The following is a 20,527-nucleotide window of genomic DNA, read 5'->3' as shown; positions in this document are numbered from 1 at the left end:
AAGGAAAAACCCAAATAAGCAATCTCAAACTACACCTAATAGAATTAGAAAAAGAACAAACAAAGCCCAAAGTTAGTAGAAGGAGAGAAATAATAAAAATCAGAGCAGAAATTAATGCTATTGAAACAAAAAAGGCAGTAGAAAGGATCAATGAAACAAAGAGCTGGTTCTTTGAGAAGATAACTAAAATTGACAAACCCTAGCCAGACTTACAAAGAAAAAAAGAGAGAAAGCTCAGATAAATAAAATTAGAAATGAAAGAGGAGAAATAACAATGGATACCACAGAAATACAATGGATAATAAGAGAATACTACGAAAAACTATATGCCAACAAAATGGACAATCTAGAGGAAACGGATAAATTGTCAGACTCTTACAACCTCCCAAAGCTGAATCAAGAAGAAATAGAGAATCTGAATAGACCAATCACAAGTAAAGAGATTGAAACAGTAATCAAAAGCATCCCAAAGAATAAAAGCCCAGGACCAGACAGCTTCCCTGGGGAATTCTACCAAACTTTCAGAGAGGATTTAATCCCCATCCTTCTCAAGCTATTCCAAAAAGTCAGAGAAGATGGAACACTTCCTCACACATTTCTACGAGGCCAACATCACTCTGATACCAAAGCCTGACAAGGACAACAAAAAAAGGGAAAACTACAGGCCAATATCGCTGATGAACATAGATTCAAAAATCCTCACCAAAATATTAGCAACCCAAATACAGCAATACATCAAAAAGATCATATATCATGATGAAGTGGGATTTATTCCAGGGACACAGGGATGGTTCAACACCCACAAATCAATCAATGTGATACACCACATTAACAAAAATGAGGAATAAAAACCACATGATCATCTCAATAGATGCAGAGAAAGCATTTGACAAGATCCAATCGCCATTTATGATAAAAACACTTAACAAAATGGGGATAGAAGGAAATTACCTCAACACAATAAAGGCCATATATGACAAACCCACAGCCAACATGATACTCAATGGGGAAAAACTGAACGTCATCCCTCTGAGAACAGGAACAAAACAAGGATGCCCACCATCGCCACTCTTATTCAACGGAGTACTGGAGGTTTTGGCCAGAGCAACTAGGCAAGAGAAAGGAAGAAAAGGAATCCAAACAGGGAGTGAAGAAGTGAAACTCTCACTGTTTGCAGACGACATGATCTTATATATAGAAAACCCTAAAGAATCCATCGGAAAACTATTAGAAATAATTAACAACTACAGTAAAGTTGCAGGGTACAAAAGCAACTTAGAAAAATCAGTTGCATTTCTGTACTCTAATAACTTACAGAAAGAGAACTCAAGAATATAATTCCATTTACAATCGCAAAAAAAAATAATAAAGTAACTAGGAATAAATTTAACTAAGGAGATGAAGGACTTATACAATGGAAACTTTACGACATTATTGAAAGAAATAGATAATGACATAAAGAGATGGAAAGAGATTCCATGCACATGGACTGAAAGAATAAACATAGTTAAAACGTCATACTACCCAAAGCAATCTACAGATTCAATGCAATCTCAATCAGAATCCCAATGACATTCTTCATGGACACAGAGCAAAGAATCCTAAAATTCATATGGGCAACCAAAGACTCCGAATTGCTAAATACTGAGAAAAAAAGAATAAAGCTGGAGGCATCACAATCCCTGACTTCAAAATGTACTACAAAGCCATAGTGATCAAAACAGCATGGTACTGGTACAAAAACAGGCACACAGATCTATGGAACAGAACTGAAAGCCCAGAAATAAAACTGCATATCTATGCACAGCTAATCTTCGACAAAGGTGCCAAGAACATACAATGGAGAAAAGACAGTGTCTTCAATAAATGGTGCTGAGAAAATGGGACAGCCACATGCCAAAGAACGAAAGTAGACCATTATCTCACGCCATACATACAAATAAACTCAAAATGAATCAAAGACTTGAAGATAAGTCCTGAAACCATAAAATTCCTGGAAGATAATATAGGTAGTACATTCTTTGACATTGAACTTAAAAGGATCTTTTCAAATATCATGTCTTCTCAAACAAGGGAAACAAAAGAAAAAATAAGTGGGAGTTCATCAGACTAATGAGCTTCTGCAAGGCAAATGAAAGTAGGATCAAAACCAAAAGACAACCCACCAACTGTGAGAAAATTTTTGCAAATCATCTATCTGATAAGGGGTTAATCTCCATAATACATAAGGAACTCACACAACTGAACAACAAAAAACCAAATAGCCCAATCAAAAAATGGGCAGAGAATATGAACAGACATTTTTCCAAAGAAGAGATACAGATGGCCAATAAACACATGAAAAGATGTTCAACATCACTAATCATCAGGGAAATGCAAATCAAAACTACACTAAGATACCACCTACGCCTGTTAAAATGGCTATAATCACTAAGACTAAAAATAACAAATGGTGGAGAGGGTGTGGAGAGAAGGGAAGCCTCGTACTCTGCTGGTGGGAATGCAAACTGTTGCAGGCATTATGGAAAACAGTACAGAGATTCCTCAAAAGACTAAAAATAGAACTATTACATGACCCAGCTATCCCACTACTGGGTATCTACCCAAACAACTTGAAATCAACAATCCAAAGTAACATATGTACCCCTGTGTTCATCGCAGCACTATTCACAATAGCCAAGACATGGAAACAATCCAAGTGCCCAGTGACTGATGATTGGATAAAGAAGATGTAGTATATATATAGAATGGAATACTACTCAGCCATAAAAAGCGACAAATTCATCCCATTTACAACAACATGGAAAGACCTGAAAGGAAATAAGCTTAGCAAAATAAACCAGACTGAGAAAGACAAACACCAGATGATTTCACTCATATGTGGAATATAAACAAGCACATGGACAAAGAAAACAGTTCAGTAGTTACCAGGGGAAGGGGGGTAGGGGGTGGACACAGTGGGTGAAGGGGAGCACGTATGTGGTGACAGACAAGAAATAATGTACAAGTAAAATTTCACAATGATGTAAACTATTATGAACTCAAATTTTTTAAAAAAAAGAAGCTAGGGGCTGGCCCCGTGACCAAGTGGTTAAGTTCGCACGTTCTGCTTCACTAGCCCAGGGTTTTGCCAGTTCAGATCCTGGGTATAGACATGGCACCACTCATCAAGCCATGCTGAGGCAGCCTCCCATATAGCACAACCAGAAGGACCTACAACTAGGATATACAACTATGTACTGGGGGACTTTGGGGAAAAGAAGAAGAAGAAAAAAAAGATTGGCAACAGATGTTAGCTCAGGTGCCAATCTTTAAATAAGAAAATAAGAGGCAGGGGCCGGCCCCATGGCCTAGTGGTTAAGTTCAGCACACTCCACTTTGGCAGCCCAGGCTTGGTTCCCAGTTGTGGACCTACACTACTCATCAGTGGCCATGCTGTGGTGGCAACCCACATACAAAATAGAAGAAGACTGGCACAGATGTTGCCTCAGGGCAAATCTTACTCAAGCAAAAAGAGGAAGATTGGCGACAGATGTTAGCTCAGGGTGACTTCCTAAAAAAAAAAACCTCGGGACAAAAAAAAAAAAGAGGCAGTGGGCTAGATTTGGCTCTGGCCCATAGTTTGCTAATTCTTAACCTAAAGGAAAAGTAAGAGTGAGCAAGTGGGAAAACAAAATATGTTCCAGGTAGAGGAAACAGTATGTGCTAAAGCTGGGAAGGGAACAAGAGAATGCCTTCGTGTTGGTACTAACAAATAGATGTTCAATACTGATGAGGATAAGGACTGTACTATACATCTGTACTAAGCACTTCACACAGGGCTTGGCACCCAGGAGACAATCAATCAACATTTGTTAACCAACTATTGCTGAAACACAAAAGTGAAAGAGGATAAGGTGCAGAGGGAGAAGCAAGGTCATTAATGATCTTCCAAGCATGTTTAAGGCATTGAATTCACTAGGCAATACTTGAGGCTATGGGAAATCACGGAAAGGTTTTGAGAAGATTTCTTTTTAGAAAGATTTGCTAATCACAGCGTGGGAAATGGATTAAAAGGGAAATAAGCAAAAAAACCAGTTTAGAAGCTGTGGCAGTTTTCCAGATGAAAGCTGATACCAGCTTGGGCGATGGCAGCAGCAGTTGGGATGTGAAAAGTAAATGGACTTGAAAGATATTAACGAGTTAGCATCAACAATACTTTGTGACTGCTTAGATGTGAGAGGGGAAGGAAAGAAGAGCGAAGGGTGCCGCCCGGGAAAATCATGGGGATGCTACTCATCTCAGGAAACTCAGAACGGCGTATGTGTGAGAGAGAGAGATGAATCCACTTAGCCATGTTAAAGTCTGAGGTGTCTGATACTTGTTTGTCTGCAGTGCAGCAAAAAGGGCTGAAGGTAATGATGTGAAGGTCCTACAGCATACTAGAGGAATGGTTAGGCTCACCCAGGGGTGTAATCAAATAAGAACAAAAGAGAGCTTTATGACAGAAAGAGAAGACTGCCGGGGAGACTGAGAAAAAGTGGCCAGGAAGTAGGGAGGAACACTAGTAGAGCATGATGAAATGAAGCCAAAGAACAGAGCACACCCAGAAAGACAATGGCCTCAGTGGTGTTAGTACTGAAAATTCAAGCAAGACTTAGTCTGAGAAGTGTCTACTAGACGTAAGGAAGCATTAGCAAGTTTCAACATAATGTTGGGGCAGAAGTAGAATTCAGTGGAAAGAAACAGAAGAACAAAGGGAATGAAGAAGTGGAGATGAGTATAGCCGATTCTGTAAAGACATTTAGTAGTGAAGGAAAGGAGAAAGGTAGGGGAAGGTCATAGGAGTTTTGATGTTTTTTAACATATAATATTTAAACGTAGAAAGAAAAAAAGTCAGGAGAAAGAGAGGTAAGAGAGAAAGGATAAGGAAGAAACAATCAAGAAATAAGCAGGAACAATCAAGAAAGACCCTGAGAAGGCAGAAGAGCATGGGATCCACAGAAGAAGTATAGAGAACAATTCAATCCGAGGAACGGGAACATTTCTTTCATAATAACAGGAGGAAAACAAAGAAGAATGGTTGCAGATGCAGCAAGTTCATTAGGACTGACAGCCAAAGGTTGAGAGAACTGTCACCTAACAACTCTCATTTTTTCTGTGAAGTAAGAGTAAACAGTGACATGAGAGGGAAGACCAGAAGTGTGAAGAAAGCAGTAAGGTTTGGAATAGATGCTAAGAAGATGGAGGAGAAGGCACTGACTAAGGACACACGGCAGGATTACAGGTGTATTAATATTCCCAGTTGAAGTTGCTAAGCATGAATTTATAGCAGCATCAATATGGATGATGGTGAGGATTCCTTTAGCAACACTCAGCTGTACTGTAGCTTGGGTATCAGTAGGGTATGAAAAAGAAGATATTTGGATTCAACCGGAATCCAGGCTCTGCCAGGTAATGTCATGAGTAGCGTTTAGCTAAACAGATTTATAAGAAGCCAAGCAATAATGTCAGCTCCTGACCTTAAGCTACATACATGCAAAGATATCGATACAGACACATATCTACCTTTTAGAAGAAAAATAAGTATGGTGCATAAGTAACAGAATTTGAAAGCTAAGGAATGGATGAAGAAACTAAAATCCATTCTGTCTTATAAAATGTTTAGGGAATATAAACTTTGATTTTTAGAAGCCATGATGAGAACTTCAAAGATAATTAAAAAAAGTTCAAATGAAGATAAGAATAAAAATTTCTTAGCTAGTAAAATTGTAAAATTATTCGTTTAAGCAATAATTGCACTTAAAAATAGAAACCTGAGATAGAATTAAAAAGCCTGTTGATTAGCACAAACAGAAGTTGCTCATTTTATACCTTTCATGCTGCTCCCGTATCTGATCCACAATTTTCACTTTGTCCAATAAATTCTGAATTTCAGCTTTTTGGCGGTTAATAATTTCCTTATATTTTGATAATTCATCTTCTGTTCTCAGTCGTTCATCTTCTAGACATTTCACCTATCAAATAACCATAACCAAGTTAAACTACAAACAATATTTTCTTGTTTCTCATTAACTATTTCAGATAGTGGTTACATATTACCAATCTAAGCTGAATTCTGAGGCAGTATTAATTATTGTGAAGAAAACACAATGGGAAGTGAACAGTCCTGGGTTTCAGTCACAGATTCCTCATGATTTAGTCATGGGAGGTTTAGTATGTCACTTTATTTTTGCTGACTCTCTATTTCCTCACCTGAAAAGAGGAAACACTTTCCCTACCTACCTCAAAGAACTGGCATGGAGAACAAATAGAAGGATACATGAAAGACACTTTGAAAACTAAGTGATCACCAATCCAAGGTGGTTACTTAAAAACCTATTTCTAAATAAATGAATGATACACAATGATAATATTTTTCACATTCATATTAAAAGGGATCCTATTCTTATGAAAAAGACTAAAAACACTGGAAAGGATTTCATAGATTGTTAGAAATTAAAACTCTACACAAGACTAGTAATTATACCCAGGAGAAATATTAAGACAGTCTTTCTATTATTTTCTGACACTCATAGTTTTAAAGTCCAACTATCTTTCGAATTAACTTGCTGATAAGACTGCTTTTAGATCAGAGGCCCAAGGATAAGCTATAGACACAGCAAATGTGAAGGAGGAATGTTTGGCAAACACTTCAAAGGGACTGAAGTGGAAGACCTTTTCATCTCAACAAAAGAGTCAATTTTGTGCTGGGGAACTGATACTCTATTCCTCTGAGTTCTTTTATTTTGGAAAATATCTATATAAATATCCTTTCGCCAACATTAAAATATCAGAATGAGTCCAAAATTAAAGATATTTACCCTTCCCCCGGAGTCGTCACTAAAGATGCAATTACCTTTGTTCTCAGTGTTCGGAGTTCATCCATGCCCTCCTTAAATGTCCTCCTCAGATCTTCTAGTTCTTTTATTTTGGCATGATGCATCTTTTAAAAGTTGAAAAGAAACCACAAATCATTATGTACTAAACTAGATCTAAAACTTATCACCTGCTCCTTCCAAAAGGCCTTAAAAGTAGATGACAATAAGTACGTGTCATTTCCCTCCTTCTATATTTATTACACAGTCCAGGGTATGCAAAGAACAAAACTCCTCACCTCTAGCTGGTCTGATTTTTCTTGCATTTGTTTCTCAAGTTCTCCTTTTGTGACTCTAAGCTTGGCATCAAGCTCATTTGACTTAATTTCTTCTGACTCCTAATGGAAAAGAAATTTTAAAAGCATGACAATTTTTAAGGTTTTATACTTAGAAAAGTGAAGAAGGCTTTGGCAATTAAGTTTACTAATAGTGAAATACATAGCTTACGTATCTAAAAAATGATGACTGCCTTGAAAGATTTTAAATATGCCAATTTTGCATGAACAAGAACAGCATTTTAGACATGTAACAATACAGAGGAGTTTCTTTTTTAAGTTATACATTTCCTTGCACTCTTCATTCTTCTGACATTGTGTAGTATTTTTATTTCGCTAAAAACTTCTCTAAGAAGATCTCTATTGAAGCTGCAAGTACTTTAACATAGGAAATAACCTGTATTTCACTGCCCTACCAAATACATTCCACACCTCAAATATTGCAGATACAAAAATTTAACAAAACAAGAGTAGTACTGATACTTAGCATAATTTGTTACTAATCTGTTTGAAAAGTTAAGCATACCTGGTACGTTTTTATCATATCCTGACAATTTTTTCGTATCTGATCTGCTTCTTCCTTTGCTTGGGTTAACTTAGTTGTTGTTTCTTTGAGTTTATCTTTGGTTTCCTGCAGTGACATAAACACAGTGACAAGGTTGGGCACACTGATGTGATGACTGATAAGAATGATGACCAGAGTAGGGAAAGTCCTTGTCTTAGCACTGCCACTGAGGGATTGGATACTATTCCAGTAATAACATTTTATGCTTCTGACAAAAAACTCAAGTGTCCTGTGCAGTTAACGGAAAGACAATACATAAAGTTAACTTTGATAGTTTTCAGCAAATCACTAGAAGACACTAACCTGATAAGAAGAGCAAAGTTCTCTGGACACACACATAAAAGACAGTTTTTTGGCTTATGGCCATGGTTTCTATTCAAATCTGCTTTTTTATAGACTGATGCTGCAACTTGGTTTCTGTTCCTAACCACTCTCCTACAACAGCAATTCTGAAGGTTCACAGGGACTACTCTCTCATCAAATCCAATTACTTTTCTCATTTCTTATTCTTGACTTACCTGCTCCAGTTCTGACCACTCTTGACTCTTTGAATATCCTTCCTCTGTTTCCATTACAAGACAACATACTCTTGTTTTTTCCCTCTTCATTGCTGCCTTCCCCATCTCCTTGACTGGCTTTCTACTTCCTGTGGCGATTTTCTAAGATACAGCCCTGGCCTGCAGCTCTTTCTCCAAAATCCTCCTTCAGAGTAGCCATCCAGTCCCATGGTTTTAGCTACCATGTGCATTTCAAATGAGAGTTTAGGTATCATCTCTTCCTAGTAGCTTCCCTTCAGAAAGGAGCAGATGCTGCTATTCTGCCTTCCCACAGATTGAATCCAGGGCATCCAAGATTATAACAATTAATATACTGTACTGCAGCTTATGTGTTTTCTCCATTGAGGATATAGCTTCTGGACAGCACCCAGCTCAGTACTTCCCACATATTAATTGTTTAAGTAATATTTGTGGAATTAATGAAGGAATACCTAATATAAACCTTCTGCTCTAGTTAGGTTGATCTTCCCAAACACTGAATATTCATCTCCCTTTTTTCTTGTTGTTCTTCCACGTGAAATGCCTTTCCCTTCATCTCTTAAACCATCTAAACTGCATCTATCCTTCACACACTGTTTCTTATGTCATTTTGTTTTTAGATAAATCTACCATATATTTAAGCATTCAGTTATATATTTTCAGTTGCTAGTCTTTTAATAATAATTTGACTTGTATTAAAACTCAGTATCACTTTTAAAATATAAACATTTGGAGACGTTTTTCAAATATCGGTTTTTTAATATTCAAATATTAGCTCAATGAGAAGAGAGTGAAAGAGAAACTTTACCTGGTTTTTTTTCTCACTCTTATATCATTAATAAGTATAACATAGCCTAGCACATAGTACGTACTCCAGTCACTCAAAAAATAGCAATTGAGAGATTCCTATCTGCCAAATAAATATTTATTAAATAAATAATTGAATAAAAGAAAAGCAAGAATCACATTAAATGTGTTTTGTTTAAGGTACTGACCATGCTTCATTCATTCACTGAGTCATTCAGCATTCACTGAGCACCTACCACGTACCAGGCACTGTTCTATGTTCTTGGGAAACTGCAGCGTGAGAAAACAGCTAAAACCTCTACTCTCATAAAGCTGATATTCTAGTGATGGAGACAGATAAGTAGAATACATAATTAAAAATGTTATATTAGATAGTGACAAGTGCTAAGGAGTAAAAGTAAAGTGAGGACATGAGAAAGTCTGGGGGGAGGTGAAAGTTTAGTAAAGGTAGCCAGGGAAAGTCTCATTGAGAAGGTGATACATGGGTAAAGACTTAAAAGAAGTGAGCAAGAAGATTTGCTAAAGGCCTGGAGCAACGGAGCATTCCTAAGCAATGTAGGAAAATGGCACATCATCTACTCAATTTTAGACATGCTAAGTTTAAGATGCCTCTTAAGTCATCCAAGATGTCAGATGTCAAGTAGCCACTTGAATATATGAATTTGGAATTCTGGGTAGAAGTTATAAATGTGGGAGTCACTAGCATACAGTTTCTACTACTATATTTTCATGTTTGTCAAGTTTCATGTTTTTCAAGTTCACTAATGTTGTCTTCTACAGTGTCTAATCTTCTGTTAATCCCATCCAATGTATTTTTAATCTCAGACATTATATCAATTTGGCCTTTTTCAAATCTTCCATGTCTCTCCTTGACATACTCAGGCTGTATCTTTTTTTTTTTTATATATGGAGTATATTAATAATAGCTGTTTCAGAAACATCCTTGTTTTCTGATTCAATCATCTATATAATTTCTGGCTTTGTTTCTATTGATTGATTCTTCTTCTCTTCTCATTATAGGCTATATTTTCCTGCTTCTTTGCATGTCTGGGAATTTTTTATTGGACACCAAACATTGTGAATTTTATGCTTTTAGGTCCTGGCTATCTTTGTACTCAAATATCTTGGGGCTTTGTTCTTGGACATAGTTAAATTATTTGAAACAATTTGATTTGAGGCTTTCTTTTAAAGCTTTGTTAGGTGGGGTCCATAACAGATTTTATTCTAAGGCTAATTAGTCCCCACTGCTAAAGCAACACCATTCTGAGGACCACTTGATGCCCTGTGTGTTAAGAGGGTTTTCTCTTTGCTGGTGGAAACATGAACAGTCTCTAGTCCTATGTGAGCTCTAGAAATTGTTGTCCGTACTCCTTTCTGATTGTTCTTTCTCCACTCCTGTAGTTTTCTCACACACATATACTGATTAGCAGTGTGCTAAGAACTGAGATCTCCATATGGAGATCACACCGCAGATCGGCATCTTTCTCTTCTCTGGTACTCTGCCCTGTTTCCCATACTTCATACTCTTGTCTCCTCAATTTAGGGAGACTGCTGGACTCCGTTTGGATTCTTCTCCTTTTGCTGTAACCTGGAAACTCTCCAGGTATTACATCTTGCTTGTTTCCCTTCTCTCAGGGATCACTGTCCTACGCTGCCTTGCGTTGTCCCAAGTCTAAAATCTTTGTTTCATACAGATATTTTTTTAGTTTTTTTAAGGTAGGAGGGTAAATCTAGACCCTGTTATTCCATAATGCAATAGAATATACTTATAGAAACGAAGAGTTATAGAACAGAACATAGAATATAGTTTTACTAGGGGAGATAATAGCAAAGCTAATTAAAAGTGAGCCCTAGCTTCTAATTAGTGGGCCTTAGGAGTAAACAAACCATTTAACCTCATTCAGCTGTCATTGACAACATACGTAACCTTGAGAGGAGAGCATAGGAAGCGGCAGTCTTGTTGAGGGAATACATCACAAAACATACCGACCCCTGGTCGCACATTAGGTCTGCAGTCTATTACATCCTGCTGGTCTAGATGTTGCCTTGATATCTAAGACTCCACTGCTCTAGTTTTCTCTAAAGCAAAACTATCTGGCAGCACCCAGCACAGTCAAAGCATGGTCTACAAGAATCTACTGCCACATCTGTTGCCAGCCGTATCCATGCTCCAGTGAGATTATCTTATCCTGAGACCAGATATATAGGTAGCAACCAGGCAGGTGAACAAGCATATGAGGTATACTTGGGGGGAGTCCTTCTTCTTTATTCACTACACTCCAAAGGCTTTTGTTTTTAGAGGCTAGGGGTTAAAAACACATTTCAGTTTAACCTCCGAGGGAGTTTATAAAAGAGAACAAGTAAGTTGTTTCTATTGTTTGACCCTACTGATGATTCTACTGATGATCAGGGTATTCAGTCTACCTAGTCTAAGACTTAAATTCTGGTAATAGGTCCTGGAGGTATGATCAGAAGCTAATGATCACAATGAATCCAGTAACCCCCAGGACTCCAGTATTAATATCTAAGCCCTGATGGGCAGGGACTAGAAATTGGAAAGGGTGCCTAGAGAAAAACTGACTACGAGTCCTGGCTCTTGTCCACATCTTAAGAAGTGGTCTACACTGCCCAGATCGTGATTAAATCTTGTCTCCTTTGATCCAGAGACTCCCTCTCACATCCACTAGGTAAATATGTAAAACAGGTAACCAGGATCGCATCCCAGACACTCTTTGAAAGTAATTACTGTGTCTTCTATGGCTTTTACATCCTCCATATTATTCAATATAGTGCTGTGCACAGAGGGAGACCCAGTAAAACGCCTGCTGGCTAATAAACGCTTTTAAAAAGAACCGGTAAATTTCTAACATTCACATACCAGGTCAATATGCTCACTGTTTTCATTTTCTAGCAGTCTATACCATGTAACCTTATCACATCAGCCTTAAACCTACTTACAAAGCATCTGGTTTCATCTGACCTCAAAGCTGCCATTAAGTCTGTTATCACACATTCTTTGAACACATGGCACACAGAAGACCTAACTAAATAGTCTTACTCCTTGATGCTAGTATTCTAATAGGTTTTAGGATCCTGTCTCTTAGGGACTATAGATGAGGACGAGGAAAGTGCCACACACATTAGACATGAGCAGGTATTATGTTCAGATGTTTAAGCAACTCAGGTAGTTACGAAATCATTACCATGTCACAGGATTTGGAATTTTAATTTCCAGTTCTATAACCCAAAGTAAAGGGAAAACTTTAAATGGTTTGTAGCCCTGTGTGAGCTCCAGGGATTGCTGCCCCTGGTCCTTTCTCGCAGTTCTTTCTCTGCCTCTAGTTTCCCAACACTCACGCACTGATCAGCAGTTAGCTCAGAACTGGAGGGAAATCCACCATTCTCTAACCTGTCTTTGACCACTGTCAACCCAGACAACTCCCCTAGTTTACTCTGATAATACTGTATACAAATATCCAAAAGTTGTTAACAGTTCTACTGACTTAGAATTATTTAATGAGATAACCCATGATTATAGTTTTAAACAGTATCATTAAACTTATTTTTGAAAACTTGGAAATTATTATTTCCAGAGTTTACTTTCAATTTTGATAATCTACAGATTCTCCTCTTCCCCTTGAATTTCTGACAATGGTTAATATAAAATATAGCATACCAAAAAAATGCTTAAAGAACGAAGTCAATTTGGGGGTTGTAAACAACAAATGATAAAATTTAACACTCTATCCAATTTAATATGTAAATCATGCAAGGAAATATCTTTCACACTCATCAATATTCAGGCCCAACCTATCCTACAGATGTCACTAAATTAAGCTTTATGCCTCATTAACTATTACTGCATTCGCTGTTAAAACTGATTCTAGTAATTCTTCCACTGCTTTATAATACTTACCTTATGTGAATCCACTTCCGCTTTTAATTTGTTTTGTGCCCATTTTACTTTAATGATGTGAGAGTTGATATCTTCCTTTAATTTTTCTATCTCTCTGATGAGTCTAGTAGTTTCACCTTCCTAAAATGATATCACTAGGTCATATTTTTTCATTTAAACAATCAAGTAATTAGTGTACCTTTTATAACTCCTCAAAATAATCAAAGCAATAACACTATAATTCAAGGGCTGGCACATTATGGCCTAAAAGCTATAAAATTGATTTAAAGCTTAAATCATAAGAGAGGAGTAAAATACTAAATCCAATTAACAAACGTAAGATGATCAACATATATATTTTAACCTACTAGAAAAACTGTGAGTACAAGTATACCTTCAGGATTCTTCCCAACTGGCTGGCATTAAGGTGAACTACAAATTAAATTGGTTTTCCCAGAATTTCTGAGAATAATGACAGTATTCCTGAACTAAAAGTTAATTAATAAAAAATAACATTCATCACCAAGAAATGATAATCCACTGGAAACAAGACCAAGCCATGAGGCTGGTAGTTAACAGCAAGGGCTCTGAACAGCTCAGTAATTAAACCTCCTTGGACAGCATCTAAGAAGAATATGTTTTTCTGCAAGAAAAATATAAATTCTATTCTACGATGAATAGTGTTATATTAAGATTCTGGTCAAATTATACTTCTGGCTCAAAAACTATTCATATTTTGACACTACTATGCATATATCTTACCAAAATAAAATCTTCCCTTGAGACACAAACTCATTTCTTCAACATACAGATTTTAAAAGAAAGTTTTAAAAAAAATCTATCAAGAAAAAGTTATCTAGGGGCCAGCCCAGTGGCGCAGCAGTTAAGTGCACACGTTCTACTTTTCGGCGGCCTGGGGTTCGCTGGTTCAGATCCCGGGTGCAGACATGGCACCGCTTGGCAAGCCATGCTGTGGTAGGCATCCCACATATAAAGCAGAGGAAGATGGGCATGGATGTCAGCTCAGGGCCAGTCTTCCTCAGCGAAAAGAGGAGGATTGGCAGCAGATGTTAGCTCAGGGCTAATCTCCCCACCCCCCCCCCCCCCGAAAAAAAAAAGTTATCTAACGAACAACATGTGTCAGTGTCTCACCTTTCACAGCAAACACTTTCTGCAGACAGGTAACAAGACACTGTAATTACTAAAGCATTCACGTTCTTAGAAGGCAAAATAATTAAAACAACTTTATGTCTAATAGTAGTTTAACCATGTTAAGTTATGATTACTTGATTAAATAAGAGAAAGCAAAGAGAACAAATTTCAAATACAGTACGAGAGCGCAAGCTATACCTTTGTTTCATACAGCTGGTGCAATCGTCCTTTCTCCTGAGAAAGCTGCTTAATTTTGTTAGTGTTTTTCTCAGATTCTTTATTTGCATCTCTAAGTTTTCTCTCAAGTATCTCTTTTTCCTTTCGAAGGTCTAAAGATTCCTTCTCACCTCTTACATACTTCATTACCATTGCTTCTTTTTCCTGGCGTGCCTCTTCACATTTCTTATTGGCCTTTGAAAAAAAAAATCTAGCATTAACAAAAAATATTTTTTGAAAATCAAAATAAATAATATTTTTGTATAATATTACCAACGTATTTCTTGGTTTTTGCGTAACATTCCCAGGACCTGTTTCATGAAATTTTAAAATGAAAGGAAGAATTCAAAATTATACAGAAATGATACAATAAATAAATTAGTCACTAATATTTGCTTTTACCCTTTCCCATTCCTTTTACTCTGGTTGAATGGTTGCTCTTTTCTGTTTAGTCCTCCAGATCCACTCTCCCACTGTTCCCATCCACCCCTGTGCTCCAGGAAGATGACCCTCAGGGACCAGATCAACAAGTTTCCTACCCTCATACTTCCAGTTGGGTTCAGCCGACAGGGAGCACTAGGCAGAGGACCAGGAGGGTAGGCAGAAAGTGGGATGTTGCTCTTCCAGAGTCACCACAGGATGGCTGAAGGCCACTACTCCAGTCAGGAGCCCTCTCTAAACAACTACCTTCTCTAGGTTGCACTACCTGCATCTTATCCTTATTCCTTTAGCCCAAAGAGTGATACTACCTCCTCCAGCAGACCCAGAATCCTGCATTTTCCCTTGCTGGACTCCCTAAATCTTGCCCATATCTTTGAGTAAAGAGCCTTTTTATTAAATTCTCCCTCAAATAATCAGTTCCTGTTTTCTGCCTGAACCCTGATTGAATGGCTGACAATTTCTAAAATCTATAACCTTAGTTCATTCAAAAAAAGCAAGTAGGGGCCGGCTCCGTGGCTGAGTGGTTAAGTTCGTGCACTCTGCTGCGGGAGCCCAGGGTTTGGATCCTGGGCGCGAACGTGGCACCGCTCGTCAGGCCACGTTGAGGTGGCGTCCCACATCCCACAACTAGAAGGACGTGCAACTAAAGATATACAACTGTGTACAGGGGGCGGTTTGGGGAGATAAAGCAGAAAAAAAAAAAGATTGGCAACAGTTGTTAGCCCAGGTGGCAATCTTTAAAAAAAAAAAAAAGAGAGAAACAAAAAAAGTAACAATATACTAATTAATGATCATTTGATTTCCTATATATGAAAAGCTTCTTAAAGTATTTTGCACTTAATAAGAAATACCTAATTAGATTAAGTGTGACACCTATATACCCATTTAAAATTCACTCAGTATAAGCTGGTACTCCATATTCTGAAATTTCATACAACGAAAACTTCTACAGATAGCCTTTAATTTAAGTAAATTCATGGTTTGCAAACGTGAAGTTGCAATCTTAAACTTTAGGGATTTTGAATGGTATCTAGTGGTAAATGCCAACTGATACTATAACTGAATTGAAGAGGGCATAGTGTAGGAAAAGCTCCTGTGCTCTGATGACGCCTAGGAGCTTTGTCTTTACGACAAAGTTTCATGAAGTTCTGGTACAGCTGATAAGTACATCTAGTAAACACTCAGAATACTAAACATATACGTAAGTACTTTTTTAGTCATCCAATTGGGATTTTTTTTCCCCACTGAAATAGCCTACTAATTTTCAAGAAAAATTAAGGAAAACATTGGAATAGGGAAACCAGAGATCCCTAAGGATTTGACAATGTGCTTGTGAACAAGGATTGAGAAAATTGTGCTGGAATTGGCTAACAGAATTAGCTAGACTTTTAGGTAATTGAATAACTGTACTTAGAAAAAAACAATTAATGGTAACGTCAACTTTAAAAGAAGTCTGGTTTCATGAAAACTTAATGCTCAGATATCATATTAGCTTTTGGGAACACAAAGAAGAACAAGTCACGGCTTCTGTCCTGGAAGAGCTCACTACTTAGTAAGAACAACACATAAACAAACATTATGATCCAATGTAATTTCTAGTGAATGAATGTACAAAGTTCTCTGAAAAGACAAAAATATTAACGTTCCCCTGGAAGAGCCGGCATTAAGGGTGAAAGATGCTGTACTTGGACAAGGTGCTATACTTGAGCTAGACATTGAAGGTTAAGTAGGATTCAACAGAACACAAGGAGTTAGTCAAGGAAAGAAATTCAAAGTAGAGTGATTATCATGTGTTAATGCCTAAAAGTATAAAATACATGATATATTTAGAGGATATTAAGTCATTTTGTAAGGTTTAAACTTGGTGTGTTGGTTGGAGTGGGGAGGAAGTAGTTATAAAACAGAAAGAGAGGTAGTGATTAAATCTTGAAAGCAAGAAGGGCTTCTCTTGTAATGCTCATAATTTGAGATTTTATCCTACAGGCAATGGGAAGCTGAAGAAATATTTATAGATCAGAACCTTTTATTAAATGTGTGTCTTAGTAAGATAACTGGTGGTAGCATGAAAGTTTCATTGAAGTTGAGAGACAAGAAGTAGAAAAAACAGAAAAAAGACAATTACAATAGATGCAGTAAAATATTATGAGGTTCTTGACTACAGCAGGGAATGTTCACAAGAATGTCCTGTTACTCAGTCATCCATGGGTCAGCTGCAAAGGAACAACCTGGGGTGTTATAAGTTTCCATTTCTATGTCCCATTTCATAGAATCATTGGGAATATTAAATGAGATAACACAGCGACTACTATTTAAGCTTCTGTAGAAAGTCAGTCCATTTACAGCACAGATAAAGAAAGAGAAGTCAGTAAAGTCTTTGGATTTGACCGGTTTAAGATGTTTATCGTTGACTTGGATGAAGCTAAAAGTATGAATAAGATAGTTAATAGGATTCAACAGTCAGTTAAAATTAAGGTAACATCTAACTAGCTCTGCTTCTCGAAATACAGCAGATAAACCCTCCCCATTCAAAACACCAAAAATTTTAGAAGAAATAGAACGAACATCTTTTTAATGTACACTTGAGTTCACAAGAAAGTATGGGAAATCCCCATGGCCAAAAAATCTAAGAGGAAGTAGGAAGGTCTGAAACCTTCTTTTACCAATACCAGGCCACGGGGGATGAGTGGGACACGTTATAAAGTCCCTGAGAGTTTATAACACAACCCTATCCTCCTGTAAGCATGAGGTTCAGATTCATTCTACCTACCTGGTCTGAGAAATGAAGAAAACTCAAGCTGGAAAACTAAATTGGGGAGAATATGCGTTTGTGTGCATGAACAAGTGCACACACACGCTAGGAATCCACTTCTAAATAAAATTGACCAGGTTTGGTGACTCTACGTGAAGGGTAAACAAGCGTTCATTTTACTATTCTTTTACCTTTTCTACAGGCTTGAAAACTCTCAAATTAAAAAGTTGAGAGGAAAAGTTAGAAGAAAAAAGGAACGAAGCAGATCTATAAATAACTAAATGGAACAATCTCCAAAATCTACTTAATAATACCCATCTCTTAGGGTTGTTGTGAATATTAAATAAGTTAATACCTGTCAAGTGTTTTACACATGGGAAGGCATATAGCTTGCAACTCATTACCTTAGCTACTATTATTAACCTCACCTACACTTTTCCTCATTAGGGAGGAAACAGATACACAGTAGCGAGTGTAGTGTGTTGCCATTTGTCAAAAAGAAGAGGTAAGGAGGAGGGAGAAAGGGAATATATGCATGCCCGTCTATGCAACAAACATGTGGGAGGATACACCGGGACTGGGCATGAGTGGTCGTCTCTGGGCAGGGGGAATGGGAGAAACGGTGCGGAAGATTTATCTTTTACTGTTTGAACTGTTAGCATGCACGTTACTATTACTTTGTTTTTATTTTAAAATATAATCTCTGAAGAATATTTTTTTTAAAAAGCTCACTACGTGATTCTAACCAAGTTATGTTTGGGTCCACTAAAACCAACAACTTCTTAACGTCTTATCCTCTAGATTTCCCTTCAATTAGTATTAAAGGTTTGAGAACCGATAGTGTGAGTTTTAAATACACAACACATTTCCAATGCTAAGAGGCAGTACATAGTAAAGAATAACAGAAATAGGGGCCAACCCCATGGCCGAGTGGTTAAGTTTGTGCGCTCTGCTTTGGCAGCCTGGGGTTTTACCAGTTTAGATCCTGGGTGGAGACCTAGCACCACTCATCAGGCCACGCTGAGGCAGCGTCCCGCATGCCACAACTAGAAGGACCCACAACTAGAAAATACATACAACTAAGTACTGGGGGGCTTTGGGGAGAAGAAGGAAAAATAAAATCTTAAAAAATAACAACAGAAACAAAGGTTGAAGATATTCTGTTTCTTAAAGTTCTTCCAGAAAGCCACTTATGGTAGTAGCTTTAAGGTATAAAGGACTGGATCCATCTCATTCAGAGTGTAAGGAGTCAGTTAACCCCTTTGGCTTCAATTCACTGTGAGGACTGACTGTTAGTCAGGCATTGGTGCTGGTGTTGTGGATACAGAAAAGAAGATGAATAAGATCCCATCCTCAAGGAGTTCAAGCAATAATAATAATAATAATAAAGCACTGTTTAAAATCACTTCTTTTCAAAAACATATATATTAACTCAAAAAGATTACCAAAGTATGTTAAGTAGGGGAAAAAAGCAGGTTACAAACAGGAGAAAAGACATACAGTAAGATTCCAATCTAGTAGGGGAAAAAAGTATATGAATAAGTACACATAAGCACGTGTGATTTATATACGCATCTGTGGTAAGACACATAACCAAAGTATCAATTTTTAGCTATGGAACAAGGAACAGGATGTAAAGGGATTGGAGGCAGGAAGCGAGAAGGACAGATGAAGGGGGACTTTCATCGTTTATTCTATACGCTTCCTTAATTTACTAAATATTTTTTTGCAGTTAGCATGCATTTATGTATTGTGTTAGTATTTTTTTAAAAGTTTAATTTTTACAGAAATAAAATTACTTATTCCTAATATGCCACTGTTGTCCAAAACTGTCTAACAGGGTTAGTCTACTTTAATGAACAAGAAAGAGTCATCAGAAAGTTAATAATGATAATAACTTGAAAAATACCTGTTCCATCCGCTGAGCCATCTCTTTGTGCAATTGCTGAACTGCATTTTTAGCTGCAATGTCTTGAGCTACTAGCTTATCTTTGGAAGATTTAACTTCTTTATTAAGTTCCTCTATTCTTGATTCTAACTGTAAAAAAATCATTTCCAGATAATTTTTATAGCTGTATCAAACAGACCACCAATACCTCAAAAATAAATATAAACAATGTAAATAAAAATAAAGAACACAGTAAATACACTTCAAGCATAGAAATCAAATGTTAGCAATGTTTCTATACTTCATCAGAATTGTTAGTATAAATCTGAAGCAGATTCTGGTAAGATAGATGTTAAGCTCTAAAGCAATTACTAAGGAAATAATTCAAAAAATATAGTGAAAATATCATGAAAGAAATTTAAATGTTACATATTCACTTAACATAAAAGAAAGCAGTAAAGGAAGACTAGGGGAACAAAGACATGAGACATATAGAAAATTTAAAAATGGGAGACATAAAGGGGGCCGGCCCCGAGGCCAAGTGGTTAAGTTTGCGCACTCCGCTTCAGAGGTCCAGGGTTTCACTGGTTTGGATCCTGGGTGCAGACATGGCACTGCTCATCAAGCCATGCTGAGGTGGCGTCCCACATGCCACAACTAGAAGGACCCACAACAAAAAATACACAACTATGGGGGCCATCCCAGTGATGCAGCAGTTAAGTGCGCACGTTCCGCTTTAGCGGCCCAGGGTTCACCGGTTCGGATCCCAGGTGCGGACATGGTGCTGCTTGGCACGCCATGCTGTGGTAGGCATCCCACATATAAAGTAGAGGAAGATAGCCATGGATGTTAGCTCAGGGCCAGCCTTCCTCAGCAAAAAGAGGAGGATTGGCAGCAGTTAGCTCAGGGCTAATCTTCCTCAAAAAAAAAACCAAAAAACCACAACTATGTACCAGGGAGCTTTGGGGAGACAAAGGAAAAAAAAAAAAAGGGGGAGACACAAATCCAACAATCAATAATAACAGTAAATTAGTGAATTAAATAACCATATCAAAACACAGAGATTGTCAGACTGAAATAAAAAATAAGATCCAAAATACGCTATCT

General features: G+C 37.4%; 1 protein-coding gene across 1 annotated transcript in view; it reads right to left on the bottom strand.

Annotated features, from left to right (window-relative positions):
• Positions 1-20,527, bottom strand: part of CCDC186 (coiled-coil domain containing 186) — a 55,006-nt gene that overhangs the window by 15,420 nt on the left and 19,059 nt on the right. The window contains exons 4-10 of the mRNA XM_001495540.7: positions 19,442-19,570; positions 14,325-14,537; positions 12,996-13,115; positions 7,698-7,802; positions 7,136-7,234; positions 6,878-6,964; positions 5,854-5,996 (exon numbers count right to left, since the gene is read on the bottom strand). Coding sequence (XP_001495590.2) covers positions 5,854-5,996; positions 6,878-6,964; positions 7,136-7,234; positions 7,698-7,802; positions 12,996-13,115; positions 14,325-14,537; positions 19,442-19,570 — 896 coding nt within the window. The remainder of the gene's footprint in view (positions 1-5,853; positions 5,997-6,877; positions 6,965-7,135; positions 7,235-7,697; positions 7,803-12,995; positions 13,116-14,324; positions 14,538-19,441; positions 19,571-20,527) is intronic.

This window comes from Equus caballus, chromosome 1 (assembly GCF_041296265.1).
Source record: "Equus caballus isolate H_3958 breed thoroughbred chromosome 1, TB-T2T, whole genome shotgun sequence".
Classification (NCBI taxonomy): domain Eukaryota; kingdom Metazoa; phylum Chordata; class Mammalia; order Perissodactyla; family Equidae; genus Equus; species Equus caballus.
The sequence above is the reverse complement of the archived record's forward strand: the minus strand, read 5'-3'. Positions and strand labels throughout refer to the sequence as shown.